A 20192-nucleotide genomic window follows, 5' to 3' on the forward strand; every position below is an offset into this window, starting at 1 on the left:
CACGGGACAGTTTCCTTTTTTAAGTGCAGAAACCAAGGTCTAGGACAGTGGGGACTGCCCAAAACGCAGCTGGGGGCTGGCTGCGCCCAGATCCGGAAGCCAAGCTCCAGGTGCAGGTACGAGGCATGACGTCACCGGCGGTGCCAGCCGGCGGCTCGGAGAGCGGCGGACGTGGGCTGGGCCGGAAGCAGTGCAGCAGGCAGCTCGCCTCGCTCCGCCCCACGCGAGCCTTTCGTTGCGCCTCCCTGGCCGCGATCGGAGAAGCCGGAGAGAGGGGCGAGGCGCCTGCAGGCCCCGCCCCTCAGGCGGGTCCCACCCATCAGGGCAGGCCCGCTCCTCCTGCCGTGGCGTGGCTAGGCGCGGCGCGAGGTGGGCGCTGCGGGTGAGTCCCGCTTGGTGACGGCCGGCAGGGTCCGCGCCTGGGTGGGGAGGCGGAGGAGGGAAATGGGCTTACCGGCCATGACGTTCTATCTTGCTAGCGCCAGCAGCCCTGTGGCGGCAACGAAGATGGACCCGGAGCCAGCGACCCTTGCGGAAGGAGGAGGAGCGGTTGCAGCTTCGGGAGCTGCGGCCGCCGCGACGTTCAGGGAATCGGCTCAGCAGGTAAGTGGGGCCGCCGAGAGAGGCGGCGGCGCGGAGGCTGGGGCTAGGGGAGTCCCGTCTCGTGTCTGTCTCGTCCGCCCGCTGCTCTCTTGGCCTTCCCGGCCTTCCCCCGAGCAGGCCGCCCGCCGGAGATGCGTTTCGGGGTTCCTTGTCACTGTAGCCCCACCTCTGCCCAAAGACACCGGCTTGGGGGGAAGGGGCGGACGCCTCCCCACAGCCGGGCGTCCCTCACCAACCCCTCCGCTGGCCGCGCTGCATACTGCGGGGTTTCCGGGGGTGCTATTCCAGCTTCGGTCCGCGAGCCAGAGAAGGAAGGCGTGTCCCCGAAAGGCTGTCCTTAGAGTAACTGGAAGCCAGGTGGCGGCGGCTGCAGACGCTTCTCAGCCTCTCCGGGTGGAAGCGCCGGACTTGGCTTGTGCCCTTTGGTTAGCTAATAGCAACTATGTGCTGAGCGTTTACAGGCTTTATTTCACTTAATCCTAATAACTTCTGCATGATGTGGGCGTGATCCCCATTTCACCCGCGAGGTAACTGAGGCTCGGAGCTGCCCAGCAGAAACATAATGGGAGCTACGTTGTAAATTGTATGTTTTCTAGTAGCCATATTAAAAAAAATAAAAATACATTTTAATGTTTTAATGCATATTATTAATATTTTGTTTAATCTAATATAACAAAAAACTTCAGTACGTAACTAATGTGAAAAGTTAACAGTGAGGTATTTTACATTCTCTTTTTGGTACAAGTCTTAGAAATCCTGTGTGTGTATGCGTGTCACGCCTACTGCACGTCTCAGTTTGAACTATTCTCATTTTAAGGGAGCATTATTAGCCAGATGGTGCTAATGGTTACTGTGTTGGATAGCCTAAGTTTAGAGAGTTAGGTAAGGTTTAGAGGTTTGTTTTGTTTTGGATTTGGTAGTCTAAAGTAATAGTTTAGAATCTTGGGCCAAGTAAAGCTAATGAAGAAATTGCTTTAACTGCAACCAACTCAGGAGTATATAGTATGGGCCATTAAAAACCCGAGTTGCTTCTATGTAGAAATCTTTTCCACCTTCAGTGAAAATGAAGCCTTTTTAGTGGCTTCACTTTTGAGACTAACTACCAGAATGTCAGTAAGACTGACCCCCCCCATCCCCAACCACAGATTCCGAAGGGAATAGTGCCTGAATGTGAGTATAACTTTTGTAGTATAAGATGTAGTTTGCATGAACAAAAACTTTTCCACATGGTAGTTTTTATATGATATTTATTGTTTATCTCCTACTTAAGGAGGAAAGTAACCAGCAGGAAAGAATTCAGTGGCAACACTAAATTGGTTAGAGAGCCACATTTCATTTTCAGTTGAGACCTGTTGCTGACACAAAGCTGGGTGTATTTTCCATTTGACTTTTCCTTCTGTTTCTGTAATTGTTTTCACCACTGCTTCAAGCTTTGAATCTCTCTAATAGCAAAGTAAACATACCTGTATTGATTTATCAGCTAAGTACTGTTTGAAGAGAGGTTCTTCCTTTTGGTTTAGTGATATTATGTTATTTTCATATATTTAGTTGAAAAAGCAATAGATATCTAAACACTAAAGGAGACCGTTGAGCTGAAAGTAGAAAGTCATAGGAATACTCCCCTGGGCAGTATCTCACATTCACCAAAAGTAAGTTTGTCTGGTAATCATTCTGGGATTTCCTATGCATATATAATATCTTCTTTTGTGTTAAACACAAATGGGTTCATACCATACGAACTATTTTCTAACTTTCCCTTTTTGCTCCCATTCACATTCCTGAAGCAGAAACATCTCTGGGAACCCCAGATCCATGCTTTTGAGTACAGTAAAAGAAAAGAGGCCAGTGAAGTGGGGACTTGGATGGATGGAGAGCCTGTTGTCCTTCATCAGTTTGTCAGAACTGAGCAATTCCAAGTGCCGTGTAGGGAAAAGAGTTAGAAATAGGAGCTTGGCTCCGTGTTTAGAATTTCACCTTAAACCAAGCCATACACTACCTATTGTGACATTTTATCAGGCAAGTCTTTGACTAAACTTTTAACCAAAATCTGAGCCTCAGTCTTATTAAAGAAGTTAAAATTTCAGTACACTACTTATTCATTTATGTAGCACCTCTGCTACCAAGAACTTATGATGTACTAGAGCTATAGACTACAGGGTATAGCAGTGAAGGATACACACTGTGCCAACTGCTATGTTGCAAGCTACCTAGTTGGGGAAGGTGATACAGAATGAAATCCGTGATATGTAGTACATATTTTAAAGAAGTTCTATGAAAGTGTATAAAAAGATAATTGCCATTGAAATCAGGCCCCAGGGAACTAGATAAATAGATATATGCTCTGGTGGTTAACCATAAAATTTGATAAAATGTGAATTGACAGTGCATCTATTAATTTCCTGGAGTTAGGAACCTCTTTTTTCACATCTTTAAAATTTGTTAAAATGGAATTTGTAATAGTGACACTGAAATTTTTCTTACTAAGAGGTTTATTGTTTATCTGTAAAAAAGAAACATTTGCAAAATTCAGAGAATAACTTTCATTTATAATTGTTGGAAATTTTCACCAAATTAATTTTCTGGTTGGTTTTAGACATCATTACCACCCTTCACTGTTTCCCCTTTTTTATTCTCTAAGTAGAGGTTGGAATCACATGTCATAGATTGTCTTTCACAGATTTTTTATGTGCCAGTCCGTTTCCTTAAGATGAGGTGTTGACAGAACTATGGCCTATGGGCTAGATCCCGCCAGGGATTGAGTCCCACATTGGGCTCCCTGCTCAGCAGAGAGTGCTTCTTCCTCTCCTGCTTGTGGGCTCTCTCTCTCTCTCTGACAAATAAAATCTTTAAAAAAAATAAGAAAAGATTATGAATCATATTTCAGCCTTCACCTTTGTAGGTTTAAAAAAAATATTTTGGAAAGAATATAGCCAAGAGTCAGAGTTAATGGAGATAGTAGCTAAGTTTATACTAATTGTTATGATCCAGCTGGAATGTTTTGATTTATTAAAGTTGTCTAGGGAGGGTGAAGTAGTTGAGCCAATGAGAGACAGCCCTTCTCCTTTGCCTTTGTCTAAGAAAGGAAAAATTCAGCCAATGAGAAATTACTAGAGCAAACAGTGAGAAGCTGCTTCTGCTTTAATGGGGGTGGAACAGGCCATGGTAATGTACCCTGAAAGGTCTCAGCTATTTTCACTGACTGGAACTGTTGCTTTGGCATTAGATCCATCCAGATAGTGTGACAACTGGAGATCTAACCCAACTTCTCTGACTTTCCCTTGCTTTTAAATGGATCCACAGACCTGAGTAGTGGTTTAGAAGGAAACATTGTTGTTAGAACAGCCATAAATCAAATCTTATTTCAAGGGGAAAAATGATAGGGTAGGAATGGCTCGCCATGTCTGGGGACCAGGTGAACTTGGTGGACCATGTTTTTTTTCTTTTTAAAATATTTTATTTATTTATTTGTCAGAGAGATGATGGGGGGAGCACAAGCAAGGAGAATAGGCAGGTAGAGGGAGAAGTTCCCCACTGAGCAAGGAGCCTGATACGGGACTCCATCCCAGGACCCTGGGATCATGACCTGAGCTGAAGACAGACACTTAACCGAATGAGCCACCCAGGTGTCCTCATGGTGGACCGTTTGTTGTTCATTTTGTTTATGGATATTATAAATGGGCTGATCTTCCTTCATTAAGGGCTGGGATTTGTTTGAACTCTTAAGACAGGCTAGGGAGAACTGTGGCTTTTGTTTTTTCAGGTTAATCCATAGATATCCCATGCTCTCAAGGTTTTCATGATCTCAGTTCACTATACAGCAGTTATAGTTGCTGTCAGTGATGTGTGTTCAAGTGTCGCAATGCGCGTGGTTTTGTTTTTTTTTTTTAAAGATTTTTATTTATTTATTTTGACAGAGAGATAGATATCAGAAGTAGGCAGAGAGGCAGGCAGAGGAAGAGAGAGTAACAGGCTCTTTGCTGAGTAGGGAGCCCGATGTGGGACTTGATCCCAGGACCCTGGGATCATGACCTGAGCCGAAGCCAGCTCCTTAACCAAGTAAGCCACCCAGATGCCCCACTGCGTGTGTTTTTTAGGTTGGATATACCTGTGTTCACATCCTGGCTAATGACTGAAACTTACCTTCGGGAAGTGAAGAACAGAGAGCTATATATATTTTCTAAAAATAAACTAAAAGGATTAAGAGGAAATAATACAAAAATGAAGTTACTTATATTTGCATAACTGGGCAGTTCTAGTCTACTGTTTTTATCAGTATAACTTTGCAGTTTTATCTCTGTTTTTATCAATATATCTCTGCAACTGCAGTTCAAAGAACTTTCTTTCTTATTGGTTGAACACCATTCATGGGTTTAAACTGTGTGGTCATACCCACAAGTGTAAGAATTCTTATAGAGGACAAAATTTTTGAACTCTGGACCATCCTAGAAAATCCCACCAACGTGGACTCCAATTAATTGTGGCAGTCCTATAGTCCTGTATCATTTTGTTTGGTTTAGTTTTAAAATTTTATCAGTAATACATGAACATATTCTCTTCACAAAACAAAAAATAACAAAATACCAAAAAGAATAACTACTTCCTTACCCCTACCTCCTCCCCCGTCTCAGTACCTATCCCTAGGAGTAACCACTTGCTGGGTTTTTCTTCATAATTGTACTGTGCCTTTTTGAAGTACTCTAGTAAGGAGATGAAATAAAGGCTTTCTTAGGCAAGATAACAAGATATCTTAGGCAAGATATCTGAGATCAAGATAACAAAGAAAAGTTCTTTGTCCGCTCCCACAATATGTTTGGGAACATGGGTTTATATTTGAGGTAAAGTTAGTATATCCCTAGGAATGAAATTTGGCTGTAATTAGAATTCCATAGACTATTGCACTAAAATCTGTAAAATGTTTTTACTGTCTCCCATCCAAGTACTAACTAGGCATGACCCTGCTTAGCTTCCGAGATCAGACAAGATCAGGCCTGCTCAGGGGTGTGGCGGTAGGCAAATCTTCTTACTATCAGAAAACTCTGTTGTCACCTATGTGTTATTGACTAAGAAATTTGAAAGTTCAAAGATAGAACACTTAGTGGGTTGTTTTCTAGATTTGATTTACAAGTGAGTTTTATTTGGACTGCACAGTGCTATAAAACATTTTTTCAGTTTAAATATCTTCACTGGGGATGCTTTCTCCTCGGAGTCTACCCTTCCCTTTATAGTTTTGTTCACTTTTGGTGCCACTCGGCCTTAAAAGGCATTTTAATTTGGAACTCCTGTTTTGAGAAGAGGAGAGAATCAGAGTTAATCGAATGGGTTTTGTTTTGTTCACAAGTAGCTAATCCCAGATCCTAAGGTTTAGGAAAGTTCCTTGCCATGAACTGGTATTTTATTTGATGTCTCTAATATATGTACATGTGCATCTATATGATATCTTTTGATACTACGCATTGATCTGTAATTAGCATTATTCTTTAAAACGATTGATGTCCAGAGTATCTTCGCATATTATAAGCATTGGAATTGCTCTGTTTGAAGTGTGGTGCTTGATTTCTTAGCCGTTGACTTCAAAAAAGTTTATTTGGTTAAATTCTATTTTTTACCCTCTGTAGAAGGTATGTAGATGTTTGCTTTATTATTCATTAAACTCTACATTTATGTTATTGATATTCCTGTGTGTGTATGATGTCTTACTTTCTAAAAAAAACATTAAGGATTGGTTTCTGTTTCTTTATTCCCTAAAATAAAGCAATCAAGAAATTTTTTTGCCATATGAAAGAAAATTAACTTCACTTGAAACTTACTATCTTAATTTATCATCATTAGATGAATAGTGAAAGAGGCTTTGAAAATGTAGAACTGGGAGTTATAGGAAAGAAGAAGAAAGTCCCGAGGAGAGTCATTCACTTTGTTAGTGGTGAAACCATGGAAGAATACAGCACAGATGAAGATGAAGTTGATGGCCCGGAGAAGAAAGATGTTTTGCCTACTGTTGATCCTGTAAGTTTGATGCTCTTTTCAATAGTTTTTTTTTTTTTTTAAGATTTTATTTATTTATTTGACAGAGAGAGAGATCACAAGTAGGCAGAGAGGCAGGCAGAGAGAGAGGGGAGCCTGCTGAGCAGAGAGCCCAATGCAGGACCCTGAGATCATGACCTGAGCCAAAGGCAGACGCTTAACCCACTGAGCCACCCAGGCGCCCCTTGTCAATAGTTTTTTATGAGACTCCCACACTGCCTAGGGTGCTAAGAAGGCACTGTCAATAGTTTTTAAAATTGATTTGTTTCCCCTTAAACATCAAATGAAAGGGGTCTTTTGAGGTTTAAATCAACTATATTTTGGTTATAAAAGTATACATTATGATTTGGATAGAAAACAGTATTTTTACACACATGGATGGAAATATTCCTGCATTTTAGTAGTCTTAAATAGCTTGAGTGTCAGAGTACTTTTCAGTGTGGCTAAGTTTCTTTAAGATTTATCTTACTAAAGAGAGTGCTTGGATTTCAGTCCCTTTGAATTAAGGATTATGCTGCCATAATAGTTTCCACCTAAAATTTAGGATTCATTAGTTCTTTTTTACATTATTGCCTCAAGTTTTGACTGGAAGATAGGAATCTATGGTTCTTAACTTTATGTGCCTCATCAGCTAAATTTAAGTATTTCTAAATTATACATGATGTAACTATAAAATTATAGGACAAGCTGTACATTCTTTAAAAGGAGTGTTGTCCTTCTAAGTAGTCTTTGAAGTGTTTAGTTGATCAGTATTTACTGATTTTCTAGTAGGTACTGTTTTGGGCACTAGTGATGCAGCCACGGGCAACAAAAATTTTTGCTCTTCTATGCTAGTGGGAAGATAGGCAATAAGTACGTATTATAATTACCAGACTGTAAAGTGCTTTAAAGAAGGGTAGCAGGATAGAGAATTATTAATTTGTATTTGATTTAAAAAATGTTATTACTGGGCGCCTGGGTGGCTCAGTGGGTTAAGCTGCTGCCTTCGGCTCAGGTCATGATCTCAGAGTCCTGGAATCGAGTCCCGCATCGGGTTCTGTGCTCGGCAGAGATCCTGCTTCCCTTCCTCTCTCTCTGCCTGCCTCTCCATCTACTTGTGATCTCTCTCTGTCAAATAAATAAATAAAATCTTTAAAAAAATGTTATTACTAGTATTCATCAGATTTGTCTTTTGATAGATTTTGGTTATTAAAAAAAAATTAGATCCAGAGTCTCTACTATGGAATTTATTCAAAGGACCATGCAGTATACTCTGATGGCATTTCCAAATGCATGCAGAATATTACAGAGGTGTTTCGTGCACTGGGAGAATTGTTGGAATAAGTATTTTTCTTTTAAATTACTTTGAAGGGGTTAGTTCTTATTTGTCGGTATACATTGGTATCTGTATGTTTTTAAAAATCATTGTCTCAGTAGTTGCTATTACATAGAAAGCGATATGAAAAACATTGCATACTGGGGCACCTGGGTGGCTGAGTCATTTGGGCATCTGACTCTTGGTTTTGACTTAGGTCATGATCTCTGGGTGGTGGGATCAAGCCCTGCATTGGGCTCCACACTCAGTGTGGAGTCTGCTTGTCTCTCTCTCTGCTCTTTCCCTTCTCACACATACTCTCTCTCTCTCAAATAATAAAATCTTCAATTTTATTTATTAAATAAATAAATTTTATTAAATAAATTTTATTTATTAAGTAAATAAATTTTATTATTTTTGAGCATTAAAAAATAAAAGCATTGCATAAAAGAAAATGCATCCTTCCTATGTGCCTAAAAATTTACTTTTTTTAACAAGCTTTAGTGAGATACAGTTCACATAGCATACAATTCACCGATTCAAAGTTATAGTGATGTGGCTTTTAGTGTATTCATAGATGTGCACAACCATTACCACAGTCAGTTTTAGTACATTTGCATCACCTCAAAAAGAAACTTAGTACTCTTTAGTTATTGTGCATTATCCTTCATCTCCCCAACTCCTAATAATCATCATCTACTTTCTTTCTACAGATTTTCCTATTATGGACATTTCATAGAATGAAATCACATAACAAGTGATCTTGTGTAACTGCCTTCTTTGATTTAGCATGTTTTCAACGTTCATACATGTTATAGCATATGTCAGAATTTCATTCCTTTTTTTGAGATACCACATTTGTCAGTATATGGACTTTTGGGCTATTTCTACCTTTTGGCTACTATGAGTAATGCTGGTGTGAACATTTAGATACAGTTTTTAATTTCTCTTTGTTATGTACCTATGAGTGGAATTGCCAGGTCATATGCTAACTATATTTAAACATTTGAAGAACTGCCTTGTTCTTTATTCTGTTGATAATGGTGACATTGATTGATTTTTGGCTGCAAAACTAGCCTTATATTCCTAGGATAAAACCCACTTGGTCATGGTATATAGTTCTTTTTATATGTTGCTGGATTTAGTTTGCTAGTAATTATTGGGAATTTTTGCACCCGTACTCATAAAAAATTATAGGTCTATAATTTTCTTGTGATGTCTTTGTCTGGTTTTGGTTCCAGAGTAATACTGGCTTCATAAAATGAGTTGGGAACTGTTCCTTCCTCTTCTGGGTTTTTTGTTGGTTGGTTCTTTGGGGAGATTTTGTGAAGAATTGGTATTAATTCTTATTTAAATGTTTGGTGACCTTACCTGTGAAGCTGCTTAGGCTTTTCATTGTGTATGGTTTTTTGATTCCGAAATTGTCTTATTTCTAAGTCCATTTTGGTAGTTTTGTTTATTTCATATGTTGTCATATTTGTTGTCACGTAGTTGTTCATAGTATTCCTTTATAGTCCTTTTTGTTTTTTCTTTTCTGATTCTAATTATTTGGGTTTTCCTTCTTTTCTCTTGGGTCAGTTTAGCAAAAGGTTTGCCAATTTTGTTGATCTTTTCCAAGAACCAGCTTTTGGTTTCACTGGTTTTTTTCTCTTGTTTCTTTCTCCATTTCATTAGTTTTCACACTAGTCTTTATTTCCTTCCTTTTGCTTGTTTTAGGTCTAGTTTGCTTTATTTTTTCCCGTGTTTTAAGGTGGAAGGTTATCTTTCTTCTTTAATTAGCTGTGAATTTCCCTTTAAGAACTGCTTTAGGTACATCTCATAAGTTTTGTATGTTACACCTTCATTTTCATTCATCTCAAAGTATTTTCTTTGACCTATTGGTTATTTAAGAGTATGTTATTTACTTCCCATATATTTGTTAAGTTTTCACATTATATTTTCTGTTCTTGATTGTTTTTTCTTATTTTTAGTAGGCTCCATACCCAGCGTGGAGCCCAGTGTGGGGCTTGAACTCATAACCCTGAGGTCAAGACCTGAGCTGAGTTGGACACTTAACCAGCTGAGCCACCTGGATGCCCCTGTTCTTGATTTCTAATTTCACCCCATGTGGTTGAAGAAGATACTTGTATTATTTCTCCTTTTAAATCGAAGTTTGTTTTATGGCCTAGCATGTGGTCTGTCTTGGAGAATGTTCTGTTTATACTTGAGGAGAATGTAGGTTCTATTGTTAGGTCACGTGTTCTGTAGGTGTCTGTTAGGTCTGGTTGGCTTATAGTGTTTTTCAAGTCTCCTTGTTGATCTGCCTGGTTGTCCTGTTTGTTATTGAAAATGGGCCGTCAAAGTCTCCACCTGTTATTGTTGAGTTGTCTGTTCCCTTCATTTTTGTGTTTTTGTTCTATTAAGCCCCTTCTACTGAATTTTTCATTTCATTTATTGCAATTTTCAACTCCAAAGTTTCCATCTGGTTCTTGTTAATAATTTTTTAAAGATTTATTTATTTATTTATTTTAGGGAGAGAGAGAATGTGAGCATGGGGGTAGGAGTAGAGGGAGAGGAAGTGCGAAATAAACAGACTCCCTGCTGAGTGGAGCCCTACAACCTGGGGCTCTCCATCTCAGGAACCTGAGCCAAAATCAAGAGTCAGATGCTTAACTGAGCCACCCAGGTGCCTCTCCATTAATAATTTTTATCTCTTTATTAATATTCTCCACTCAGTGCAACATTGTTATACTTTATTTCTTTAATTATGGTTTCCTTAGTTCTTTGAACATACTTATAAAAGTTGCTTTGACATTTTTTTCTTTTAAATTCAGCATCTAGTCACTCATGTGTAGATTCTATTGCCTGCTTTTCTTCCTGTGTATAGCATACTTCTGTTTCTTTGTATGTCTCTTAATTTTTTTGTACATTTTAGACAATATATTACAACAACTCTCAATACTGCCCTTACCCTCTCCACCCCACCCCCTTGTTCTTTGCTTGTTTTTTGTGTTTTGGTTTTTTTTGTTTGTTTGTTTAGTGACTGCTGGATTATTTTAGTGAAGTCTGTCTCCACCCCACCTCCTCTTCTCTGCTACAAACTAGCTAGCCTTTAGTTTAGCCTGCATCTTCGGGGAATCTAAGAACTTCCTCTCAATTACCTCTTAACACAGTCTCTGCTGATTTTGAGAGCACCCTTTGGCCTTGGTTGCAGCTCTGTTGCAAATGAAGTCAGTTCATTTGAGAACAGATTAGGAGCTGTTTTATGGCTTACTTTTCCTCCTGGGCAAAATCTCTTAGCCAGAGCTCTGAAGTTGGGGGTAGGCACAAAATGTTGCATTCCTGAGTGACAGCCCTGGTTTAGGAGCTGAGTGCTGGTAGAGGTGGGGAGCAGTAGCCTTAGATCTTTTTGGGGTTTTTTTGCTGCTTCATGAACAGAGACTGTCAGTGCCCTAGGATTCTCACTGGCTCTACCATTCCATCAACGGGAGCTGACCGAAGAAGGAGGGAGTCCACACCTGTCAACTGTACTCACCTGAAACAGTCTCAGTAATAGGTGGCTTGGGGGCAGGAGCAGAAATGCTGATTGATGTTCTGTCATGCACTATTTCTCTTTCTGTGACTGGCTTATTTTATTAACATAATGTCCTCAAGGTTCATCTATGTTGTTTCCTTCTTTTTTTTTAAGGCTGCATTTTCCATTATATGTATTCCCACATTTTCTTTATCCATTCATTCATCAGTGGACATTTAGGTTGCTTCTACATCTTGGCTGTTATGAGTAATGCTACAGTGAAGAAGGAAGTGGAAATATCTCTTGGAGGTCCTGATTTCATTCCTTTTGGTTAAATACAAGTATTATAATGGGGGAAAACAGCAGGGTAGAGAAAATATAGCAATGTTGTAAAAACATACATGCTTAGGAAAAGACTTGGAAAATATATTCAAATATTAGTGATAATTATCTACAGGTGATAGAAAAATGGGTGACTTTTATTTTCCTTATACTTTGCTCAATTTTCTTGAGTGTTCCACAAAAAATAAGCATTACTTTTGTAATTTAAAAATAAGTTGTTTAGGGGTTCCTGGGTGGCTCAGTGGGTTAAAGCCTCTGCCTTCAGCTCAGGTCATGATCTCAGGGTCCTGGGATCGAGCCCCGCATCGGGTTCTCTGATCAGCAGGGAGCCTGCTTCCTCCTCTCTCTCTCTGCCTGCCTCTCTGCCTACTTGTGATCTCTGTCAGTAAATAAATAAAATCTTAAAAAAAAAAAGATTTTATTTATTTGTTTATTTGTCAGAGAGAGAGCACACACAAGCAGGCAGAGAGGAAGGTAGAGGCAGCAAGAGAAGCAGGCTCCCTGCCGAGCAAGGAGCCCGATGCAGACTCCATCCCAGGGACCGAGTGACCTGGGCCAAAGGCAGCGGCTTAACCAACTGAGCCACCCTGGTGTCCCAATAAATAAATAAATCTTAAAAAAAAAATAAGTTGTTTAAAAATAAAAAAGATAGCAAGTCTGAATAGTTCTTATTAAGGAAGGGGTGGATACTCAGTTATTCAGGTAGGGATAGATACTTAAGTTTTTGGAGAAAAAATGAATCAGCTTAAGTTTGCACCATAAACTGGAAGTCTTGAAGACCACGATCTGGCCCATTTCTCTTGTTACTGGGGTAGTGGCGTGGTGGTGATGCTGGCAGTGGTGGCAAGGTTCCAATGTAGGCTCTTGAGTCATCTGTCCTTTCAATTCAGTAAGATCAGTGTCTAAACAAAGAGCCCCATGCATTCATTCTGTGTAATTGTGTGTGATAATGATAGATGTTATTCAGGGATCCTTAACCAGTTCCACAGCTCTGGAGCAGGTTTGACTCTTTGGTAGTCACTGCATGGATATCAGCAATTGTTCTCTCTAGAAACAACTCCAGGAGAATTGGGTCCACTGAGAAATATATGCTTTCCTTCAAAAGCCTGCTTAATCCTTTTCTAAGTAGTTTATTGGCCCTGCCATTATCATGTGTTACAGAAACTGGTTCCATTCCCTATATTACTGCACTGTCCTGTTTGCTATAAAAACTGTAAGGTAAACACCAAGACGAGAGCTTTTTTTTTGGCTGGGTACTGTATACTTTATTGATGGTACATGACAAGGTAGGGTTCCCCAAGCCCCTCCCCTTCTTCAGGGGGTCTGGGATGGAAACAGTGGAGGTTGGGAGATTCTCAGTGTTTTCGGGGATAAATTGGGGCAGGGATTCCCCAGCAGCTGAGGGCCTCTCTCTTCTTCTTGCTCTGGCTGGGGCTGGTGGTCCAAGGGCCTCTTACTCCTTGGAGGCCATGTAGACCATAAGGTCCACCACCTGGTTGCTCTAGCCAAATTCATTGTCATACCAGGAAATGAGCTTGACAAAGTGGTCGTTGAGAGCAATGCCAGCCCCTGCATCGAAGGTGGAAGAATGGGTGTCACTGTTAAAGTCGCAGGAGACAAACTGGTCCTCAGTGTACCCCAGGATGCCCTTGAGGGGGGCCTCTGATGCCTGCTTCAATACCTTCTTGATGTCATCATATTTGGCACCTTTCTCCAGGCGGCAGGTCAGATCCACGACCAACATGTTGGGCGTGGGGACGCGGAAGGCCATGCGGGTGAGCTTTCAATTCACCTCAGAGATGATCTTGCCTACAGCCTTGGCCGCACCAGTGGAAGCAGGGATGATGTTCTGGGCAGCCCCTCGGCTGTCACGCCACAGCTTCCCAGAGGGGCTGTCCATGGTCTTCTGGGTGGTGGTGGCATGGATGGTGGTCATGAGTCCCTCCACGATGCCGAAGTTGTCATGGATGACCCTGGCCAAAGAAGCCAAGTAGTTGGTGGTACAGGAGGCATTGCTGACAATCTTGAGGGAGTTGTCATACTTCTCATGGTTCACACCCATCACGAACATGGGAGCGTCAGCAGAAGGAGCAGAGATGATGACCCTCTTTGCCCTGCCCTAGATGAGAACATCTTAAACAGAATCCCTAAAATAACCCTTATCCCCACATAAGAGAGATGCTTCCAGCTTTGAATATAGAAGATACAGTGGATTTGATTGAGAGAGTCATAAATATACAGTATTTTCTTAGTTGAAGGTATTTGTTTACTTGGACACTCATTCTTATGTAGATAGAGATAAAAGAGCTAACTCACTTCCGTTTCTTTTCAAGAATACTATCACAGAAGTCAGCATACTTGCTTTTCATGGGAAGACTGTTGTGTGTTTCCCCCTTTTCTCTTTAGTCCATCTACCCAGTCTTACAGATATTCTTGTGTTTTCTGTTTTAATACCTTATAATCATGAATGTATATCTTAGCTAAGAATATTATGTATAATTTCATCATTTTTCTCCTTCCTGGAAACAATATTAAAATAATAATACTATTAATATTATTTGATTGATCTATATTATACTTTATTTTGGTAAACAGAAATATTAGTACAATGAAGCATGCTTTTATTACTGATTTCATCCACAGAAGCAAACTGTTGTCTGTGTGGCAAGCTTCACAGAAGTGTTCTATGGCAATGACAGCACCAAGATTAATAGTGGAGTTGTGCAGTGTAGATTGCCTTCTACCATTTGTCCTGCTTTACTAAATGCACACGGAGTTTGTCTTGGGGTATATAGTGTAGGCCCTTCTTAATCCTTTTTAAGATTTTATTTATTTGTCAGAGAGAGTGAGCACAGGCAGTAGCAGGCAGAGGCAGAGGGAGAAGCAGGCTCCCTGCTGAGCAAGGAGCCCTATGTGGGACTTCATCCCAGGAGTCTGGGATCATGACCTGAGCCCAGGGCGAACGCACCCAAACGCCCCAGGCCCTTCTTAATCCTTAAAGAAGCAAAATACTTACCTTGCCATTTACTGGTCACTTGTTTTCCCATCATTGAAAGTTCATTTGATGTGCTCTTACTTATCCTGCTTACTTTCTCTGAATCTTAATTTCCTCGCTGTACTATAAGTATGTTGTACTGTATGATTTCTTAAGGTTCCTTTCTATTTATTGCATACTCTCTCTGATATTGTGCTTATGAACAATGAAGACAAAAAAGCAAGACAGGAGAAGAGGCTGTAGATTGTCAATTCATACCAACTCCATTTTAGTTGCTGCTGCTTTCTTTGGTTATTCCACAGACTTAGGGTAAATATTATAGTTATATGGGTAAATATAAAAAGTCTTTGTGGAATGCTGTCTCTAAAGCTTCTAAATTTTTAATTGGATTGTAGTCTGTAGTACTATCTATAGAATATTCTATGCGCCAGCCAAATACTTAATTGCTTCATTCTGGCCTAAATATACCCAATGGGTTTAGGTATGAATGTTGCTAACCTGACTTCTTGTTGCAGACAAAACTCACCTGGGGCCCCTACTTATGGTTTTACATGCTCCGAGCTGCCACATCAACCCTCTCAGGTATTACTTTTCTGTTTGAATATTGTATAACTGTTATAATATGCTGCAAGAACAAGAACTTTACCAAATGGGGTGTTTCCAAAGTGAAGGAGAAACATTAGGGGTTAATCACTCTGTTCTCAGCAGCTAGCTAGCATTGGATATTAATCTAACTTGTACTTCACTTCAAAACATTCTTCACTTTCAAATGGTGGGGTTTTTTTAGAGAACTGAAAAATGGCTTTATTAATTTATTTTAAATTAATTTTTATGTTTCTGGACCTTCTGTGTTAGCAACTATTTTGCTATTTTGTTACATGGTTTTGTACTGATACTGTTCTTAGTCTGTTTGACTATTCTAGAGCCTGTATTATACAATTCATTTATTTTTAATTTCATTAATACCTCATATCTTTAGTTGAGCTATAACTAAGTCATTGAAGGAAAGGAACTATCAACATATGAGTTAATCATGCTAATTTTAAATATAGGTTTTAAATTATAAAGCTTTCCTCTATTTTCAATTTCAAGCTCTGCAATAGCTTATCATTTTCTGCTTTTTATTATAGGTAATTTTGAATAGTAATTCATTCAAGAAACATTTACTGAGCACTCAATATTACTAGGTAGTGTGGTGTAAGGAAAATCTTCACTTTCAGACCTGGATTACCTTTCGAATCTGCTTCGTCAGCCCCTCTGAGTCTAACCTTTCACAGTGCCTGGCATGTGGCAGGCCCTCAGGGAATGTTACAGTGCAAGCCGTTCTTCCCCTAGAGTCTAATGATGCCCCAACTCTTTAAGTCTGTTTTTTCTTGAAAAAGTAGACATGTAATAGATAATTATAATACATGGTGATACATGTATAATTAGAGATATGAGCAGAGTGTTGTTGGGAACCCAGAAGGAGCTACTAGTGCCTCTTGAGGAAATCGAGGAAGATACACAGAAGAGATGCACTGAGTGTTCATAATCTCCCTGAGGGCAGGGACTATAACTTTTGTATTCTTATAGTGCCTTGCACATAGAACATACTCAAGAAATGTTTATGGAATTATATAAGCCATTTAACTTTTGCATTTTTGTGTTTGTTTGGTTTTTGCCATTTAACTTTTGTATCTTCAGTGTGTGACTTTCTTGGAGAGAAGATTGCATCTGTTTTGGGCATCAGCACCCCAAAGTACCAATATGCCATTGATGAGTATTACCGGATGAAGAAGGAGGTGTGTCTCCTTTTTACATTTCTTTGCTTCAGTTTGATTTACTGTGGACTTAATGGGTTGTGTAATGAGCATATATATCCTCTCTAGCCACCCAAAAGAGAGAGCTCCCTTAGGGTAGGCATTTCATTGTAGGGTTACTAATTAATCAAGTTAGGTATTTTTAATTTATATGTTTATAAACTGAAATTTCCCTAGGATCTTGGTGTGAGACTAAGCTGGATTTCATTGGACTAGGTGTTATGTGAGGTGCCTTATATATGATCTTATTTAATCTTCATACATCTCTCTTTGGATTATTATTACAGTTTTCAGATGAGGAAATTAGACAGTCTCTGTACTTAGAACCTGTAGACTGGATATAGGAGAAGTGGAGGATTTGAAGCACGGAAAATTACAAGTACTAGAAATGTGTAAGTGCCAGGTGTTAAGGAACAAAGAGGTGAGGCAATTTGTCTGCAAATGTAGTGAGGTTTTAGGGTCAGGGTGAAATGAGTTTAGCCTTGAGAAAAGTTTAGCTCCTAAGAGCATAGGCTGAAGAACCAAAGGGTTTGAATTCAAATTCTGACTGCCCCATTTCTAACTTTGAAAACCGTCGGTGCAAGATACTTAACTTTTGTAAGCCTCAGTTTCTTCATTTTTATAATGAGGAAAATTGTGGCATCCGTGTTCAGGGTGGCTCTAAGGATTAAATGAGTTGATATGTAAAATGCTTAGAACAGCACCCAGTGTATATTGGTGAACACAAAATAAATATTAGAATCTTATATTATTCTTCGAGCAAATGGGGAGGGGAATTCAGCTAAAGTGAGAATGTAGAGGCATGAGGATAAGTTGTGTATTTGGAGAAGTGGCGGGAATAGTCCTTTATCACTGGAGCAGAGTGCACTGGGGGAGTGGCTGGCCATGCATCTGGAAAAGACAGCTGACTTTATATTTGTTATATGGTTTCAAAACTCCTTTTATGAACAAATGAGTGTTTTTAACACTTCCAGCCATGTTTAGAGCCTCAATACCTCATCTGGACTATTGTAATAGACTCCCCAGTGTCTGTCTTTCTTGTGTTCTCTCAAGCAAGCTCTATATTAATCTTGAGTGGTTACCTACTCTGTACTGAGTACCCATACAGCATTGACCAATACAATGCTCACTTCCTCCAAGAATTTAGAAGTTCTGGACCTAGAAATTATCTGTATACTAGCTGCTTTGGGGAACATTAACCATGTTATACCATTTGGTGACTGGACCACCCCATTCCACTGAATAGGCTAATACCCTGTAATTGAAGTGATGCAGTGTTTAGCTATTTTTTATTTAGATTAGAATTTATCTGAAAGATATAGCCTCTGTCAAAGTTAATTCAGGACCCATCTAAGCAGTGCTGTACCATACTTAAAAATGACTTCCCTTTCCTTAAAATGACATATGATAGTTCCCATTTCAGTTTGGGAACACAGGACAAGGAGGTATGTCTTGGCTTAATTAGATGAGACTGAATTGGACAGGTCACCATTGTTTTAGTTTTTAAAAAAAGGCACAAGCAGTTGAAAGTGGGGAACAAATACTATTCTTTTTAGGCATTTATATTTCATCTATTCTTGATTATTTCCTCTTTTTAGGAAGAAGAAGAAGAAGAAGAAAACAGAATGCCTGAAGAAGCAGAAAGACAATACCAGCAGAATAAACTGCAGGCTGATTCCATTGTCCAGAGGGATCAGCCAGAAACAGTGGCATCCAGTTCATTTGTCAATCTCAATTTTGAAATGGAGGGAGACTGTGAAGTAATTATGGAAAGCAAACAAAATCCAGTTTCTGTCCCACCATAGAATGACTATCAGACTTCAAACTCTAGGGTTTTTATAATACCAGGAACTTTCACATTCTTTATTCAGTGGGACTTAATATAATTATTTATATTTTAAATTATTATCTGGAAAGGGAAAAATGTTTCTTCATTCTTAGGCTCTATCTAGCAAAAGCCAGATCTGAAATTTGATCATTTATACTATGCTTTTTCTGTGTGTCACATTAGGGCTTTGGCTTTAAAATGTTCTTTAAAGAAATTAAGGACATTCTAGAGCCCTAATTGCCAATTAAGTGTTAAATTATCAAGCTTGTCTGTTATTGGTGTTTGTAAGAAAAAAAATACTTAAATTACTAACTGGAGCTGATCTTTCTAGTCTCAGACTGAAATAAGGATTCCTTCCCCCCTAGATTTTCTCATGTTGTCTTACATTTATAAATCTAACCATTAATTTCATACTAAGGATGGTTCACTGAGTGTGTAATAAAAGGAGCAAGACAAAAGCACTTTGATTTTTCTTTCCTTGAGAATATTTTATGAAAAGGTGAGTGAGTTTGTAACACCAGTTCTAAGATGGGTTTCCATTTTTTGATGCAGGTTACTTAATCTTACATTCTTTTTCAGCAGTTATTAAAATTAAGTAACTAACTTTGAACATTACGTTAAAAACACTAGTTACGAGATGTATTTATTAATGTATTTGTATTCAAGTGGTAACATCCAGTGATTATCCACATGGCATCCTGGTTTTGTGACTCAGTGGACCCTGAGTGTTTCCTGTGGGGCAAGTAGTTGGAGGGAGGATGGTAGGGTGAGGGACAGATGAAGACTTGACCCTTCAGGGGCTACTGTTAATATTGTACCAAGTGCCACAGTAGCATAGTGAAGTCACCAATCATTCTCTTCTTTGAAGTTAACAACAGTTGAGTGGATAGTTTGCTTAACCCAGGTGTGGTCAGCTCTCTAGAGCCTACTGTGGTACTGGCAACACTTACTTAAGTATAATATGAAACTAAGTTTGAAAATATTCCTAAATATGTGCTCATAATCTTATGAGAGATCTGTATGATTTTGATTCATAACTAAATGTGGGTAAGGAAGAATTCTTGTGTGGAGTATTTCGAAATGCTGCTCTTAAAAGCCTATCCACAGACTTAAGAGCTTTCAGAGATTAATGGTGGTTCTAAGCAGCATTAAACTGTCAATCTTAAATATTTTTATATAAAATGTAGCTTCAAAGAAACTCCTCGAACAAAGGTACAGTGGTCCTATTACAGAAATCTGTTATCAGTGAACATGAACATCTGGCCACTAAGTTCTTCAACTGAAATCTGAAAGATTTAGGAAAGATAATTTTTCACTTGGAATCTTCAGTTTTATGGATCTGTGGTATGGTAGTTCATGCATGGTAATTTTTTTGGTCATGGCTGTAAATTCTTTAATTTAGTAAAGGATTAAGTTTCAGATCATGTAATTAATGTTACCATAAATTATAGTTTACCAGAAGCTCTAAAACATGCTAACTTGACCTCTTCCCTCTAATTTGTTTTTAACTTTGAGATAGGACCTCCAACTCAAGTATTTATTGGATTATCCAGTGAAGGCATGCATATCTAATAATGATCTTTTCCCTAGAGGCACTAGATCTGAAAGTTTACCTAGAAACCTTTCTGATTGTAGAAGGAAGATTATGAAAGTTTTGTTTCTTAAATATCACTTTTCTCTTAATTGTCCAACAGTGGCCAGTTTGTAATGTTTATATAGTTATTCACTGTGCCTTATTAAATCTTTATACTTTATTTATGCAAACTATAAAATTTCCCAGAAATTGATTAAATGGTTTTGTCTTATTTTTAAGCCTC

The 20192-nt window shown here is 39.1% G+C and overlaps 1 protein-coding gene and 1 pseudogene across 4 annotated transcripts; one reads left to right on the plus strand and one right to left on the minus strand.

The window, feature by feature from the left end:
• The first annotated feature begins 223 nt into the window (after positions 1–223).
• On the plus strand, positions 224–20159 carry FAM177A1 (family with sequence similarity 177 member A1). Of its 4 annotated transcripts, none has more exons than XM_047736509.1 (6): positions 224–382; positions 480–603; positions 6433–6606; positions 15264–15330; positions 16432–16529; positions 18146–20159. In XM_047736509.1, the coding sequence occupies exons 2-6, from the start codon at positions 508–510 to the stop codon at positions 18350–18352; spliced, it is 642 nt and encodes a 213-aa protein (XP_047592465.1). In that variant the 5' UTR covers positions 224–382; positions 480–507; the 3' UTR covers positions 18353–20159. The 4 variants fall into 4 exon arrangements, with proteins under 4 accessions (XP_047592465.1, XP_047592468.1, XP_047592467.1 ...); XM_047736512.1 differs by having other exon boundaries at positions 232–382; positions 489–603; XM_047736511.1 differs by having other exon boundaries at positions 238–382; positions 486–603.
• LOC125104147 (glyceraldehyde-3-phosphate dehydrogenase-like) lies at positions 12992–13868 on the minus strand (annotated as a pseudogene).
• Positions 20160–20192: the final 33 nt, after the last annotated feature.

Source organism: Lutra lutra, chromosome 7, assembly GCF_902655055.1.
Source record: "Lutra lutra chromosome 7, mLutLut1.2, whole genome shotgun sequence".
Classification (NCBI taxonomy): Eukaryota; Metazoa; Chordata; class Mammalia; order Carnivora; family Mustelidae; genus Lutra; species Lutra lutra.